Here is a 17,630-nt window from a genome sequence, read left to right on the forward strand (position 1 = left end):
GGAGCCATTAGATTAAATTTATCAAAGATGATTTTTAGGATGTGAAGAAACTCCTGATCCTGCTAGGTGTCTGGAAAAGCTATTTACCACACCAAGAAAGAGCATAAAAGGCTGCTGTCAGCCGGGCGCCGGTGGCTCACGCCTGCAATCCTAGCTACTCAGGAGGCTGAGATCTGAGGATCGCGGTTCAAAGCCAGCCCGGGCAGGAGAGACCTCGAGACTCCTATCTCCAATAACCATCAGAAAAACCGGAAGTGGCGCGGTAGCTCAAGTGGTAGAGCGCTCGCATTGAGCTGAAGAGCTGAGGGACAGCGCCCAGGCCCAGAGTTCAAGCCCCACGGCCGGCCAAAAACAAAACAAAACAAAACAAAAGGCTGCTGTTAGTTACCATAGACAAAAGGTAAAAACTCACCATATTTATATGCTTTCCACAAGCTAGTCACCAAAATCCATTGGTCTCTACCTGCAAAAGTTTCCTTCTTTGTTAATTCCCATGAGTTAAAAGTGCAAATGTCAAATTTTTATTACCTGTGAATATGTATGAGAATCCCTCTACTACTAACTCATAAATCCACTTTGTAGGGAGACAAAATAATTTCATTCACACAATATATTTTCTTCATCTTTAATTACTTTAATATAAAAGACAGAAATGTTCCACATTTCACACAGTATTTAAAAAAAGTTTTTAAACACTCGTATTAATGAAAATAAATTTATTGACGAGTAACAATGACCACAAAATTAGTACTACCAAATCATTCCTGATGCCTGTTGCACTGACAATAATTTCAAGAGTAAGTTGGAGAAATATGGAACGGAATATGAACATTTTGAAACTACATGTTTCACCCATGTCGCTGCTAAATCTTGTGCTATCTAACAGATGTACTCCAAATTATTGTAAAGACATTCAGCTACAGTTCTCCACCAAGGGAGGAGCCACACAGCATGACATTTCCATAATCTTTTAAAGGAATTAATAAGCAATGGAAAGGGGTGGCACTATACTTATGAATTTATATGCTGAATTGAAATCTCTTTTCAGAACTACTTAAAGATAATAAAAATAAGCACAACTTAATGAATTTTTCTAGGTTAAAGAAAGCCAGCTAAAAAACTAGTAATAGTTAGAGATGCTGACCAGAGTAAGAAAATCAGTATAATCAAGAAAGATATGTAATTATTTAACATGATTTGATATAGTTAGATCAATGCAACTCACTGAATACGTAACTCAACAACACTTTGAGACAAGCAGGAACACGGCCCATCGTCCTGTTCCTATTTCCTGTACAATGCTTAACCTGTAAATTCAAGCACTGAGTCTATATTAATACTAACATACATCTTACAGTGATATAAAAGTCAAATCATTATTAGTAGATCTATTCTTCTTTGAAGTGCACAATTTTAGAAAACTTCACCAGACTGTGCACTTTCGAAGGGTACGGTCAGTGTGTACGGTATAGACAAAACAGGCACCTCCAATTAATTGTTTTAATAAATAAAAGCCCATTAAGAAAAAAAAGAAGGTAAGCAGCACCTGAAGCTTCTGACACTGGTAACTAAACGCTGGTACCCACATGATCTAGCCAGGAAAGTATTACTAGAGAGCTGCAAAAAAAGGAGCCATTTTTGACATAACATTTTAATTCTAGTAGAGACAGAGCTTGTCTGGGCTTAGTCCTGTTGCCCATCCTTCCAATGTCCTCCTATACTTTGGAAAGCAGACCAGACTCTGGAGCACTTGCCTTAATCAGATTCTGAATTTCCTTGAATTTTGGATGATCTTTGTCAGCCACCAGCTGTAGCAGAACAGCCTCACTTGTGGTCACTATGATCCCAGTTCTGGCAAGACGCTATAGAAGAAAAGATAAACAAAGACAACCAAGAAGTGAGCGCAAGAGAAGAAACACCATTTAAAATTGGCAAAGGTGTGCCAAGATACAAGAAACAGGAGTCAGCTGCTATCACCGTGGTCCTCAGATCACCAAATTCAGTGATAGGGGAGTTTGTCAAAGTTAACTATATTATACATAATCTCATTTGGTTTTCGTAGATATTAGCCAAATGGAGTAGAAACAAGTAGAAAGCAAGCAAGCTGCAGTGGAGGGCAGAAGGGCAGTCGAGACTAATGACTGTCAACCAGGAGATGAGAGAAGGGTGGGACATTTGTATACTTTTCGTCTCCGCTGTTTCCTTAGTACTCGTTAAAGATCTGTGCTCTACAGCTCATTCGCTCATTTGAAGGAGGGCTGCTTTTGATTTCTAAATGTATTAATCTCCTATGATTTCACTTCGAGCCCTGACTGAGATAAAAAGAGGTATCCTTGTCCATATTTCCCTCACGCCGTGTAACAGAACCACAAGAGATGATGTGTATTAGTGCTTATGTCTGGCAGGCATCCTGAGCATTTGGTATCTACTTATTAAAAAAGAATCTGGTATGGCTACAATTATTACTGTCTTGAATATTTCACTGCTAATTTATCATCCCATTACATGTAACATTTTAATAGCATTGAGACTACTGTATGTATTAAAATGAAGATTTTTCTTTTTTTTTCTTTTGTCAGGGACTGGGACTTGAACTTGGTATCTGATGATTTTGGCTCTCTACCACCTCGGTCACCCTTCTAAACCCTAGAATAAGGATTCTTAATTTCTTTTGTGTGTGTGTGTGTGTGTGTGTGTGTTTATTGTGAAAATACTGTACAGTGGGGCTACAATTACATGGGCAAGATAACGAATACATTTCTTATCAAGCATTGTTGTCTCCTCCTTTGTTTCCCCTTCCCAACCCTTCCCATAACCCCAACCCCCCCCTTAATTTCTTTTTGTCTGGCTACAACATCTGACGTAGAGCACATAAGCCCCTTCTACAACGTGCGTTTCCTTGTTTAATACTGACAAGGCAGGACAAGAAAAGTGCCTCCTGTGAAGTTGAAGGCTGTGTGTGCTCTGGCGATAATGGAGCCAACCGCCTTACAAATGTTCAGAACCATGCAACAAGAAGACACATTTTATGGCTGTGAAAAGCCAAATAAAGCCTTTGCCAAGCTTCTCCAGTGCAATCATAGAAACTAGGAAATCTAAGAGATTTCCTAGAGAAGGATAGCAAGGAACAGAAAATCTGATGGGGACATGGAAGGTGAAGGGAGAGAGGGAAAGAGAGGAGAATCCCGTATCAGAGGTCCATTTCTTAGCAAAAATACTGGGGGAAAGGGAGCAAACTTTCAGCTGTTGTTGTTTGGTTTTCTTGGTGGTACTGCGGTTTGAACGCAGGGCTTGTGCTTGCTAGGCAGGCACTCTACCATGTGATTAGACTCTTCAGGCCTGAGAGGGCAAAATGTTATTCCAAGAAGCATCCACTGTAAGCACCACGATGAGGAAGTGGTTAGAAACAATTCTTAGGCAAGTCAGAGAGCAGGTCCAGTTCATAGAGGAGAACACACTTGATTCGTGGGGCCTTTCCTATGAGGTAGAAAGAAATTTTCCTTGGGTGGCTGCCCACCCCAAACCCAGCCTTTCACTACCCCCAGGACACAGAAGCAAGTGTAAGCCATGGGCATACCTAGAAAGCCAGTTCTTTTCTCGATAGCCGGTAGAGGGGCAGTGCAGAGCAGCTGGAGTTGTAGAAGGAGGAAGGCAGTAGGAAGAAAACTGATCCACGTCCTTTATAAGGTGGAACGCTGGCGAATGTTTTAAAAAAATTTCTCAAAACTCAAATTTATTGGCCAAGCGCCGGTGGCTCACGCCTGAAATCCTAGCTATTCAGGAGGCTGAGATCTGAGGATTGTGGTTCAAAGCCAGCCTGGGCAGGAAAGTCTGTGAGACTCTTATCTCCAATAAACCACCAGAAAACCAGAAGTGGTGCTGTGGCTCAAGTGGTAGAGCTCTAACCTTGAGCTGAAGAGCTGAGGGACAGCGCGCAGGCCCAGAGTTCAAGCCTCACAACAAAATAAAATAAAATAATAAAAATAATTGCTTGAGTTTAGATAGCTGATTTTCATACCTTTGGTCAAAACCTCATGTGCTTATTACTTCAGATAGAAAGGCAGGAGATACAGAGTCAGTGTGGGCCGTGATGAGAACAGCTCTGGATGTACATTTACTTAAACCTGGTTCTCCTCTCTGCCATTCCTGTATTCTTTCCTCTTCTCAATGAGTAGAGCACTTTTAAGGATTCAGCCTAACTCAGAATCACAGAATCTCAGTGTCTACAAAAGTGTTATTTTATATAGTGTGACACATCAGCAAAGTTTAATTTTTCACTCATCTTTCTAGTTTCTGAATGAGGCAGAAAGGGGAAAAAAAATCCTCTCAGAACTGAGGAAGAAAACTTGAGACCTAACGGTCTGTAACTTTTTCTGATGCTCTACTGCCCAGGGCCTGGTCAATGTACCCTAACAGTCTTCTGAGAGGCTGAGAGGTAAGTCACTGGAGCAGGCTAGGATGCTCACGTTTCAGGTTTAGATCTGGGCAAGCTGACCTCCACAATGTTAATTAGCTCCAAGTCTGAGATGTGGCCAACATGGATTAGTTGTTTCTAAAATAATCTAGTCATGAAACTTGTTAGGGGAGGGTGTGGCCTAGCAGAACTCAGCCTTTTGAACGGGCTCCTACACCTCTGCATTGGATCTGCCCTCTCTAACCTGACCGGTGCCTGATCAGGCAGAGAACAGTAGCAACTTTTTCTCACCTGGCAGGTTCCTGCCTGCCTTCTGACCATACCTGGTCCAATGCCTACTTGTCTCCTGAATTAAAAAAAGAATTAAGCCAGGTGCTGGTGGCTCATAATCCCAGCTACTCAGAGGCTGAGATCTGAGGATAGCAGTTCAAAGTTAGAAGGAACAAGAAAAGTCTTTGAGATGTTTATCTCCAGCTAACCACCAAAAAGCCAGAAGTTGAGTTATGGCTCAAGTAGTAGAGTTCTAGCTTTTGACTATTTAACAAATGCAAATACATGTTCTTTCTTCCCCTTAGGATCTTTCAGAACTAGTCCCTTCTGGATCTTAAGAGTTCCAATGTTTATGCATTTCTGATAACCTCTTCATACAACTACTTATGATTAATTTAAGAGAAACGTTTGAAAAAGAAAAAAAAAAGCTAACCTTATGAAAACAATAAAAGAAAAAAAAGCAGCAGCCAGCATTTGAACGTGTACTGTGCTGGATCTTCTCTGCTACTAGGAACATGTGATCTCATTTAATCCTCACCATAATGCTACACCATAGCAGTCACTATTCCCACCTTACAAATGAGAAATTAGAATGGAGATCGCCTGGCTTGTTCAAGGACACTCAAAACCAAATGACTGTCCCACCGTTTGGACTCTTAAAATCAGTAATAAAGAATGTGGTCTGGATGGTGATTAACTGGCTTTTTAAATTCTGGCAAAATGGAATAGCCAACGGTCAAAATTTCCTGTGATAAATGCCATAAAAAAGCCATAACTAAGAAATACATAAATGTGGGAGAAAAGACCTTGACCCGCTTTGCAGACAAGGGAGGCTTTGTTGGTAGCAAATGGTTTTTTACTTCCCTGAAAAATACTTCAGTGTCTGGGCCCCAAGCATAAAAATACGTTTTCAGTTAATCCAACACTCCTAATGGACTTGAAAATAGTTTAAAAAACAAACTAATTCCACCTGGAATTGTAGTATGGGCTTCAGGACCTACAGATGGCTGACCAGTGTCTTAAAACTACCATGCCAGCTGAGGCCTGCTGCCCCATCCGCCCTCTCTGCGGCCTTTACTCTTCCTCCTGTCCTCTGTCCAGCCTCTCCTGTGTCATCTGCTCCTCTTTACCATTCTGGAGAACACTTCAGGCTACAGAGCTGATTTAGCAATCCTGAGCACAGAGCACAGCTTATAGACAGCTTGTACATGGAATACTGGAGAAGCTAAAAAAAAAAAAGTCTATTTCTCATTCTCAACAAGCAGAAACAACTCACCAATTAAATCAACATGTATATTACTCTAAATGTGTTACAGAATTAGAATTAAATGTGAAAGCTAGACACACCCAAATATACTGGACTAAGTTTCCCAGGATTCTATGGTAGTTCTAACAGTCTTGGAATGGAAAGTGCTTCAGGTACTATTGAGAATGAATCACAGATTATCTGACTCAGTGTGACATGGTGAAGCTCTAGCTCTACAGTCATGAAACACTGCCCGAGTGGTGTCCACAATAATCTCACAAATTCAGGTCTGGTCAAATCTGGTCAAACATAAAGCTGAACCAGGCTTATGGCTTTTCTGCCCTAGTTTTTAGCTACCTCTTAAACCCAAGTGAACTTTGTATACTTCGAACAGTTCAGATTAGGCTTCCAAAAAAAAAAAATCTCTTACTCTTCATTTAATTAGAGTCAAGTTACAACAAAACCTGTAAGATAATTTTTGGTATAACCAGAAACTTAGCTTTAGGAGGAAAACAAAATATAAGAATAGGATATGCGGTGAGACCTTGACAGTCGTTCAGGGCAAAAAGACATCTAGAAATGAATGAGTCTCACACTGTCAGATCAAGCTGAAACACAAAAAATAAATGTCTCAGCACTGCTTAGCATTCAATACTTGTGATTTTTGTTGAGCCTGTGGATTGGCCGTGTCCACGCAGGACACTTACCTCCAGAGCAAACATCCTGTCCATCATGCTTCTTGAGGAGGTGGCATCAGCAACAATGTGGACCTCGACTCCTCGGCCAACCAGCTCCAGAGCCGTTTGCTGGATGCATACGTGAGTCTTACAGGAAGGTGAAAGATCATGTATTTTACAAATGTACAACAGGGTAAGGCAGAGAGAGCAATGCAGATCTAACAACCCTCTCTACAACTTGACTTGCCTCCAATTAGCTAACTGAGTTTGAGCATAAATCAGTTTCTCTGGCTTTGGTTTATTCATCTGGAAACCAGGAATTTGATTACATCCATGTTCCTCATTTTTTTTTAACACATTCTAAATGGTTTTGTGGCAATTGATAATGATTTCTGTCTATGCCCTCTGAATGACCTTCATTTAGCTGACTACTCTGAGTTTGGGTGCCAGATCTACTTGGGGGTGATTTTTGCATGAATACCAAAGCCCAATGCACAAAAACAGAGGAGTCTGAATTAGAGAGTGAGAAAGATACAAGGCACCCAGTATCATGGCAGGCCAAGCTAGAACAACTTAACCACAGAGGTAAATGAGAAGTCCTATGTAAATGCCTGTTAATTTTTAAGTACTCTGTAAATATATAACATGGAAAGCAGAAAGATCACTACAAATCTAACACAGCTTGTTTTGGTTTAGTCAGCATAGAGAACTTTGGTATGGTCATCTAAAATCAAGAATAGGTATATACTCAATATAATAATACTGAATTATTAATAGTGTTGTTATGTTAATAGTTACTTGGACTCCCTCTTTATGACTACTAACTTATAACAATTCATTAGTAGGGAATATAAAATATAAACACACTTCTATAATAGCTAAATTATACAACCAACAAAAGCAGATTTCAAAACTGCCACAGTGCCTACTTTATCTTCAGATGTCAAAAGAGCTTTGGAGAATTACCAGATGATACCTCATTAAAATTAGCACCAGAGGACTGCTCACAGAGAGTAGATAAATAAATCAGCTGAAATCAGCACTATTAACTTTAACTGTTTGTGTATACAATTCATACTTGATGAATAATGAATTATATGTCCCTCTAGAGTTTTCCTACAAGAAACTTGTAACTAAAGTGAAATCTTATGACACATAAATAAAAATGCCTTTGGCAGTGACAATATGTTCCAAAACAATTTAATTCATAAGACTCTGGGTAAGTTCAAATCCAGCTCAATTGCTTACTAGCTGTCTGACCATGGCCAAGCTACACAGTACATGTGTATTTTAATTTCCCCATTTATAATATTAGGACACTATGGATACTCAGCTTATAGGGTTTTTGTAAGGGTTCACTGAGTTGGTATCTATAAAGTATTTACATCAGTACCATGCATGTTATCAACACCAATAAAGGTAGCCATTCCGTAATTACTTATCTCCCTACCTACCTGGCATTCTATGTACAAAACTGCATTCTGAAAACACCAAGTTTTCCACAAGTAGTATTATGCTCAAAACTTAAAGAGTAGGTACTTACTTCTACTCCAAATAATACCACACTTCTGACTCCAGGTATCTCTGCTAACGCTGCCTCTACTTCTGGTAACACCATTGAAAACTTGGTCTTTGGAAGAACCAGTTTTACACCTGTTAAGTCAATTTCTTGAACAGTACTTCCAAGACCTTTGGGGTATTGCTCTGTTACAATAACTGGAATTCCTAAAATCCGGGCTCCTTGCAACTGAAATAAAGAAAGCAAACCAAAAACAATTATCCATATACTGAATACATATGTGATTATGTATCATGCGCAGCAAATCGGAACAAATAGCCAAGCATACCAGCCTTTGTCCCACGCTGATGATATCACCAAAATACTTGATGGCTGGTCTGAACCTTTCCTGCATATCACAGCAAAAGAACACAGTGCTTGAAGGTGTAAGATTTCCCAGGGTGGTAAGCTGAGGAGAAACAGACAATACAGGGAGTTAGGTGTTGATAATTATACCAGGACGTTTACTTCCTGTCTTCCTATGTTTGACCCAGGAAGTCAATTTCTACAACTATCACTAAAAGAAATGATCTGAATTATAGAAAAAAAAATACCCACAGATATTCTCTTGCCTTGCCTTGAATACAGGAAGTTAAATTTTAACAAAATCAGAATAACATCTTTATTCTTTTTTTGGGGGGGGGGATCCAGTCGTGGGGTCTGAACTCTGGGCCTGGGCACTGTCCCTCAGCTCTTCAGCTCAAGGCTAGCACTCTACCACTTGAGCCACAGCGCCACTTCCGGCTTTTTTCTTTTTTGCTTATGTGGTATTGAGCAATCGAACCCAGGGCCTCATGCATGCAAGGCAAGCGCTCTACCACTGAGCCACCTTCCCAGCCCATACTCTTAAATGTTAGTTATCACCATCAAGAAAATCCATGAATTAAGAGGGAAGGTGGGCATTAGATCTCTAAGCTTCTGATTAGTTGCTGTAGTTTGCCTATTTGAGTCCAGTAGGGAATCTACCAAAAAGCAAACATGACTACTGAATATAAGAACTTAGCAGGATTTATAAAAATTTATAAGAATTTTATAGATTCTTATAAATCCACAGTGCTTTTCTGGCCACCTTGCAGAAAGCTCTTAAAGGACCCAATGCCATTATTCACTAGTCTTCCTTTAAAATATCCTGCTCATTCTCCTGTTTGTACCCCTCAAAGCCACCTACAGATGAACAATTTTCTTAAGGAGTCTGTGTCCCAATTACAGGGTGTTTTACTCACCACAGCTTTTGGCTCTGTCTTGTTATCTGTATGTGGCTGGCTTGTGGAAAGAGCTCCTATATGAATTAAATGAACCATGGAAACAAGCCTTTGATTCTTACTGTGGTGGCTGTTCTAATCAGCTCATACTTAATTTTCCCTGTGCTCTGGTCGGAGAGACTCTAGCACTTTACTCTCCAGCTGTTACTGACTCGGTAACCAGGTACAATCCAACTTTAGAATGTGAGTCATCTCTCAAGCTAATGCTATGTACTGACAAAATGAATACTCAAGCACCTGTGATTATGCATTCTAGCGTCAGCTGTCCCCTCACTCCATTTTCTAGTGCAAGAGTTATGCCTCCATCTTGATCATTTTCCAAAGCATTAACGGATCTACATATAAAAGCACGACCAAGATAATCAAGTTTTCATATGATTAGGGTATATTATTTAACCAGTCATTACTTGTGACTATGCATTCCAACAGCAAACATTAAAGCTGGGCTCAGATCTGTATGTTCTCTTTGAACCATGGGTATAGTCATTCCCAATGTGATTAGGACACACTATATAAAACAGTTTAGATGAAACTGGCCCGCTTGAAAGCACAGTAATAGAACTCATTCGGGCCTGTCATTCTACCTGCCATCGGTTACATGAATGTGCCGGGGCCAGGCACTGACATGTAGGCTAGAACTGCAGTTCTCAGGCATGGTCTGCATTGCCTGACTCTGCATACATCCCTAAAAAGTGGTTCCGTAGCTAGCCATTCGAAATTCCAGCTATTCAGGATGGTCAAAATACTGTTAGCAAACTTAAAGGAATAAATTCTTACCTAGCCAGGACCTCTGAGTAATTATTCAGAGTTGTGGCTCGGCCTGTAACTCGATGCTTTCTTGTACTTGGCTTTAGCTAGCTAGGCAGGTCTCCATATCAGTTCATCAATGCAGCCCTAAAATCCTCAGCACCCAGCAAAACCTTTCTGGTCTAGGGAGTCATCATCTATAATCTCTGAGTAAATACAGAAGGAAACCAGAGAGCAGAATGGCAAGTTGTGTTTTTATGCAGAGATGACCAGTTATAACTCTGTAAATCAAACATATTCTATCTTACAGAGACATTCTCTGTACTTCTTCTTTTTTTTTTTTTTTGGTCGGTCATGGGACTTGAACTCTGGGCCTGGGCACTGTCCCTCAGCTCTTCAGCTCAAGGCGAGTGCTCTACCACTTGAGCTTTAGCACCATTTCCGATTTTCTAGTGGTTTATTGGAGATAGGAGTCTCATGGTCTTTCCTGCTCAGGCTGGCTTTGAACTGCGATCCTCAGATCTCAGCCTCCTGAGTAGCTAGGATTACAGGTGTGAGCCACTGGCGCCCGGCCTCTGTACTTCTTAAAACATAGCTGCATTTGGTAAATAGCTGAAGAACGAGTATAAAGAGAGGAGAGTAATTTTATCCTACACACAGGAGAAACCTAACAAGCTGATACTGACTACTGTAGTTAATAGAACCATCGTGATAAGACAAATGTATACTTAATGATGTGATTAAAAGGACCTTCTCCTTCTCCCTCTGAACATCTCACAAGCCTACTCTACCCGTGAGGAAAGAATCAAACACCCCAAAACATCTGACCAGTTCTGCTCAAACCGTCAAAGAGTCATGAAAAACAATGAAAGTGAAGGAAAATGTTACAGCCCAGAAGAACTGGAGGAGGAGCAGCCACTAAAGCTATACACTATCTGATACTGGATGTGAGACAGAAAAAAGACATCGGGAAAAGCTCCTAAAATCCAAATAAAGTGGAGTCTATTTAATAGCCATGGACCGATGCTGGGTACATGGCTGCACACATGCACACAGTAAAGTAAGACAGTAACCAGAGAGGAATCTGGCTACAGGAGAACAGAGTCTGGATGCCGTATTATAAGTCTAAAAGTGTTCTAAAATACACTACTGAAATAAACTATCTAAAATGAGAATTGTGGCCTTCATATCCTACAGTGATTAGAAGAAATGATGTGGCTTTATGAATAATCTTACAAGCCAGAAAGGAAGTTGGGGGCTATCAAAATCAAACCAAAAAAATCCAAACTCTGTCCATCCAATCTTCTATTCCTCACCTCAAGTTCACTTGAATTCCAATAGGCTGTTGTAACTATTTACAACTCTATGTAATTCCAGAACTTCTTCCTTTGATCTATGAATTTTCCTTAAATCGAAATCTATTAGGTAACTGAAAATACTGACAGCAGTCAAATGCTACATGTTGTAACTCTGAGATAATGGCTCCTGCCACAACAAAAGCAGACTTGACTAACTACTGTCCCAAGTAGAAGTGTGGGTAATGTAATGACCAGCCAAAGTATATTCCAGAAACATGAAGAAATCACATACAAAAATATGCGTGCATGTATATCCATGCTCTCATGTGATGTATTATATATTTTCATATGCATACATATAAATACTGCATTTAAATACACATACATTTAAATAGAAAAGGCTGATCACATTTAATAGCTTCCTCAAAGTTTGAGACCAAATTCAAGTATAAATTCTTTAGAATTTTCATCTTATCTTTGATTTCATATTTAATAGGCTTTTCTTCCCCAAGGCCCTTACTATTATTACCTTGAAAATATTTAACTTTCTTTTCTTTTCTTTCCTTCTTTTTCCCCAGTCCTGGGATTGGGGTTTGAACTGAGGACCTCCTGATCCATAGGTAGTTGCTTACCACACTTCCAACTATTTATTGTGCTGGTTATTTCTGAGAAAGTGTCTTCCCTCCTGTCCAGGCATATGCATGTAGCTAGGATGACAGGTGTGCACCAGGGTGCCAAGCTTCTACTGAGACAAATTCTTTGGGTCTTTTTTATCCAGGAATGACCAGGAGTCCTTCCTGTCTCAGCTGCCCATGTAACTAGGATTGCAAGTGTGAGCCACCTTCTGTGCTCTGACCACTTCCCAAAGATGACTGCAAAAATAAAATGAATCTGTCCCTTACTCAGGAAGACACAGTGTAGCTGGTCTAACTCAATGACGTATTTGATACCAGTTCTCACCCTCCACAAAATTAAATGCAAGGTGGGGCTGGGAAGGTGGCTCAGTGGTAGAGCACTTGCCTTGCATGCATGAGGCCCTGGGTTCGATTCCTCAGCACCACATAAGCAAAAAGAAAAAAGCCGGAAGTGGCTCTGTGGCTCAAGTGGTAGAGTGCTAGCCTTGAGCTGAAGAGCTGAGGGATAGTGCCCAGGCCCAGAGTTCAGGCCCCACGACCGGACCCCCCCCCCTCCAAAAAAAATTAAATGCAAGGAAAGTGTCATAGTGTAGAAATGGTGTTCCCCAAAATTCATACACTAATGTCCTACTTCCTAGTACCTAACAAAACAACCTTTGATAGAAATAACATCTCTGCAGTAAGGTTAAGGTTACTTAAGATTGTATGACCAATGTCCTTATAGAAAGGGGAATTTCAGTGAGAGACACACACATACTTGAAGGTGGAGATGGGTGGTGTGTCTGCAAGCCAAGGAATGCCAAAGACTACCAAAAACCACAAATGAGAGAGAAACAAGAAGCAGATTTTCCTCATAGTCCTCAGAAGAAACAAAACCTGCTGACACCCTGACACCTTGATCTTAAACTCTTGTCTCCAGAACTACCAATGTGATTTCCACAGCTATAGGAAGGTCTTGCTTCAGCACCGACTAATTTAAAAGAGGCATGATGTAAACGAGCCAACAAGGGTTCCTGACACATGAACCCATAAGAATTAGAATCTGAGTCCAAATTTCAAATTCCCTTATCTTAGTTATGTGAATTTAACATCTCTAAATGCAATTCCCCTATCTATGAAACAGTAAGTAAACAGTACTTATGCCTCACAGGGCTATTTCAATGATGAAACAAGCCACATATATACAGTCCAGCAATAAATATGTTAGCCTGTCATGATATCCTATGAAATACTACACTCTACATTCAGCAGTTTGTATTTTAAAAAACTTTCTAGTGTGGTTAACTAATATTCCTTGAGAAACTGATGTGACACATGTACACATATACATACATACATACACACCCCAATACTGCTCAAACTTAAGTTAACATCCAGCAAAATTAGAAAAGTGATTCATAAAGTGAATTTCCAGACATGGACAAAAAGAGTTACCATTATATGATTCGGTCCTAGCCAAATCTTTTTGGGCCTCTCAGTTTCATCTAGATTCTAGAAGATTTCACTAATTTTTGTAATACATTCACCTACCGCAAACACTGATGGCACAGGCTTCTAATGACTCCCTAGTTTGCTGGTTAAAATCTGAGCTCACTCCTCAGAGTTAGAGAAGCAGCTGTCTATACCCCACCATGGAGTTTAAGCTCAGGCTGCCGATGGGAAGGATGTGAAGTCGGACTGAGCGCAAAACACAGTGACATTTAAATCTACATTCGGATTCCTCTTGCCTAAGTGAAAGGAAAAAAATGGAGGCCATACCTTCCCTGCTCAAACAGTTTATTTATTGGTAACCTCTAATATATTCCCAAGGAACAAACAGCATACAATGGTTATCCTGGAATTATCCTGGAATGTTAGATTTTAAGTGACCCCCCCTACCAGAATCAAACTCATAGGTTAGAGACCATGCCACGCCTTGGGTCCAGTTTCTCAGTGGCTAAGAGTACCTTATCTCCAGATGTGTACTGCCTGTCTCTCCACCCCAATTTCTGAGCTATAACTCTTCATCCTTCTAAGCTCCTATGATCAAAACCCAGCAAGTCAAAGGCAGAGCAAACCCCTTTCTTTCTCCTTTCTAAGCAATGCCTTTCCTTCCTTCACATCATTCTAGCTCTTCGCTCCCAGTTGTAAAATGTCTGTGCCCAGTTAAAAAAACTTTCAAGATCATGAAAGCTCAATCCAAATCCCTTCTCAATTAACCAGCCTGGGTGAAGGTCAAAGTAACCTCTCAGGGAAGCCCACACAGAGCTCCTAATGCCCTCTCTTCCAAGAACTTCCCACGCCATCCTTCACCCGCTGTATTCTGCTTAGGCAAAGCCTTCCCAGGTCAAAAACAGGGAAAAAAATACACTAGTAAAGGAATGTCATCTGATTTACAAGAGTTTCCAGGGTTCCATGTTTCTATTAGCTAGAACTTGGGAAATGCCTTTTGAAAAATTAAAAATGTCTAAGTCTCAGGCTGGGAATGTGGTTTAGTGATAAAGTGTTTGCCTAGCATGCATGAAGCTCTGGGTTCCATTCCTTAGTACCACATAAACAAAAAGCCAGAAGTGGCCTGAGTTCAAGCCCCAGGATTGGCAAAAAAAAAAAAAAGTCCAAGTTTCATAAAATGACCTAAATTCTCACTATATAATCCTCTCATTTACATTCCCTCCTATGTCTCTAAATCCATCAGACTTCAAGCATGTGACAAAGCTGCTGCCTACACACAAACCATGCATGAAACACAAGCTATGTCTTCAGCTACCTGAGCCGTCAGTAGACAGCCACTCTGACAGAATATTTAAGGAAAAGATCCACCAGAGAGGAAGTTACCACCACCAACCCAGGTGCAGCATGGTGCAGCATTTCAAAGGTCAACTGCCGCAGCAGTCGCAGCAAGCATGAAGGTAGACTCAGACTCAGACCCCTAGAAAATGCGAGCACATTCCAGCAGAACTGTGCATGAGTCAAAGCCAAGAGGCTTCAGGGCCTACACTGTGGATAAATAATAAATCACACTATTTAAGCAGGAGACTCCTTATGGCAAGTTCTTTGTCCTGCTTTGAAGAGGCCTATATCCCCAGTATCCAAATAGCTACCTTGAGACATTCTGAGTGGCAGGTTTTAATTTTTTTAAAAAGCAGCATCAAGGGAGATGAACAAACAAAAGCTCAAATTTATGAATTGTTTTACAGATTGTTCAATATTCTCATTAGGCAATTACAGACTGTTCAATATTCTCATTAAAGTAAATAAATAAAAAGGAAAGAAAACAGGAATGCTACCACAGGGGTGAACTGCTAGCTCTATCCATGGAGCTGTTTTCTAGCCTCTCTCTCTCAATGCTCTGCTCTTCTGGGAAGTGAATTAGGATGACAAGGTAAGGGACAAGAACGGAATCCAGATTTGCATCCTCTGTGCCATGTACTTAAAGCTGCCACTTAAATGCCTGTGGAATGAACTCTACCATCTCTTCTAGCCATAAAATGTCACTGGAATTACACAGATGGGTTCCAGAAAACACAGTAGTCATAAAAAGAAATACTGTCTCTTCTAGGAGTAGATCCCCACACATATTTGTGTGTGTGTGTGTGTATGTGTGTGTGTGAGAGAGAGAGAGACAGACAGACAGACAGAGACAGAGACAGACAGAAAGAGCACTCATAAACATGAGAAGTTATCAAAGGTATCTATATTTGGCACTTGGTATATATATCTATGTATAGTATTCCTTTATATTATCTACTTAATTCTAGGAGAGGCACTTATTTGAAACAGTCAAAGCGTATGATTAGTAAAACAAGATGATGTAAAAATATTTTACATATTTCAAAAATATAAAGCATAACTATAGACCTGGTAAAGTTGTTCACACCTATAAGGCATAGGTAGGAGAGTTTTGGTCTCGGACCAGTCCCAGACAAAAAAAGCAGGAGACCCTCACCAGAAAAGTAACCTAACAGCAAAACAGACTGGAGGTGTAGCTTAGGTAGTAGCAAACACAAGACCTCGGCTCAAACTCTAATACCACCAAAAACTGTTCTTAAATAAACATATGTAACTGATGAGCTTCATAATTCCTGGCTATTTAATGGAAAATAACAGTTCTTAATGGGTGAAAAGAACAATGCTATTGTTATTTCAAATATAACTACAAAAACTGATTGTACATAAAATATTTCAAAAGCTTTAAGTGACCTGAGTTCTTTATTGCATTTTATGTCTAAGTCATTTCCAGCATATCCATTTACATGATTAACTTTCAAAGTGTTTAATTCAAGTTGTCAGACCTTAAAATTTTCAAAATATAAAAATCTTACCTTGGAAAGTGAAAAAAAAAAAACCCCAACAACTTAGGATGAGAGGAGCTAATTTAACATAGCACTGACTCAGGTGGGAGCTCATTGTTTCTTCCAAAGATATCGGGAAACACTTTACAAACTCTGGATCTTCAGAAGAGCTCCAGACCTTTGCAAAATATGCACACTGACCTTTGTAAATGGATTTGTCAAAATGCATCCAACATGGGGTTTTTGGCAGCAGTAATCTAAATAGACTGACAGGCCAGACTGTAGAGTGATGTCAGCCGTGAGACACACAAAGATATAAACATGAAGACTCCTGCCTGTAATCCCAGCAAACAGAGGAGGCAGAGGCAGGAAGGAAGGAAGTTCAAGGACAGCTGCATAGTGAGGGAGCGTCTCAAAACACAAGTAAACATACAGGGAATCCTAAGCACCAAAGATAGCGATTTTCTACGTAGGCAGCAGGGGAAATCCTGGGGTATCAGATCACTCTACCCTTTGGGCTCTTTCAGGGGACAGTGGAATGAACTTTGTCCTCTGAACCTAACTTTATCCAGGGTAAATGATCTGCCAGGGATGATGCCTGGCATAGGAACTGGGCGGACTGGAAACACCGCCCATTCCTCCTGCAACCAGGCTGATAAAAAACCTAGAGCGGGATCCTCAGAAAATGGCACTTGGTGGAAGAGGCCCTGATTTTAAACCTAAGTAAAGCAGAAAAAAGAGGAAGAAGAAAGAAATGGAAAAGAGAAAATGGCCCTTGACCTAAACTCCCTGCTGATCTCAAATCCCACATGGCGCTTTGGGCTTCCCAAGGTTTGTCTCAGCAGTGCGAGGGCTCAAGACCAACGCAGAGCGGGTCGCGGCTAAATGGCACCGTATATTCTTTTCTTCCGAAATTATAAATTCTCAAGCGAGTCCTCTGCTCTTCAGGAAGAGAATAGAATGCCTCCCCCAGTGATCAGCGCACCGCTCCCAACAACGTCAAGACGGATTGGGTAATGCGCAAGGCTAACTTTTGCCACGATCTAGCTCGAGCGGGGGGCTTAGCCGGCGCCCCCCGGGATGTCACGGACAGGGCTCGGCGGCTGGCCGGGGGCGAGGGGGCGGCTGGCTACTGGGTGCTTTCACTCGAGGCTCAGGATCCGGGAGGAGGAAAGGGTCGGCAAACTTTGCATCTTTCTGAGGTGGTGAACGCCAACTCCGGGGACGCGCGGGGCCGGGCTCCCCGGGTCGC

At 40.9% G+C, this 17,630-nt stretch overlaps 1 protein-coding gene across 1 annotated transcript in view; it reads right to left on the bottom strand.

Moving 5' to 3' along the window:
• Positions 1 to 611: 611 nt before the first annotated feature.
• Isoc1 (isochorismatase domain containing 1) overlaps positions 612 to 17,630 on the bottom strand; it is a 19,253-nt gene continuing 2,234 nt past the window's right edge. Inside the window, exons 3-7 of the mRNA XM_013015527.1 lie at positions 9,702 to 9,762; positions 8,455 to 8,598; positions 8,151 to 8,354; positions 6,638 to 6,754; positions 612 to 1,862 (exon numbers count right to left, since the gene is read on the bottom strand). Of these exons, the coding sequence (XP_012870981.1) occupies positions 1,716 to 1,862; positions 6,638 to 6,754; positions 8,151 to 8,354; positions 8,455 to 8,598; positions 9,702 to 9,762 (673 nt within the window). The 3' untranslated portion in view covers positions 612 to 1,715. The remainder of the gene's footprint in view (positions 1,863 to 6,637; positions 6,755 to 8,150; positions 8,355 to 8,454; positions 8,599 to 9,701; positions 9,763 to 17,630) is intronic.

Source organism: Dipodomys ordii, unplaced genomic scaffold, assembly GCF_000151885.1.
Source record: "Dipodomys ordii isolate 6190 unplaced genomic scaffold, Dord_2.0 Scaffold27, whole genome shotgun sequence".
NCBI classification, from domain to species: Eukaryota; Metazoa; Chordata; class Mammalia; order Rodentia; family Heteromyidae; genus Dipodomys; species Dipodomys ordii.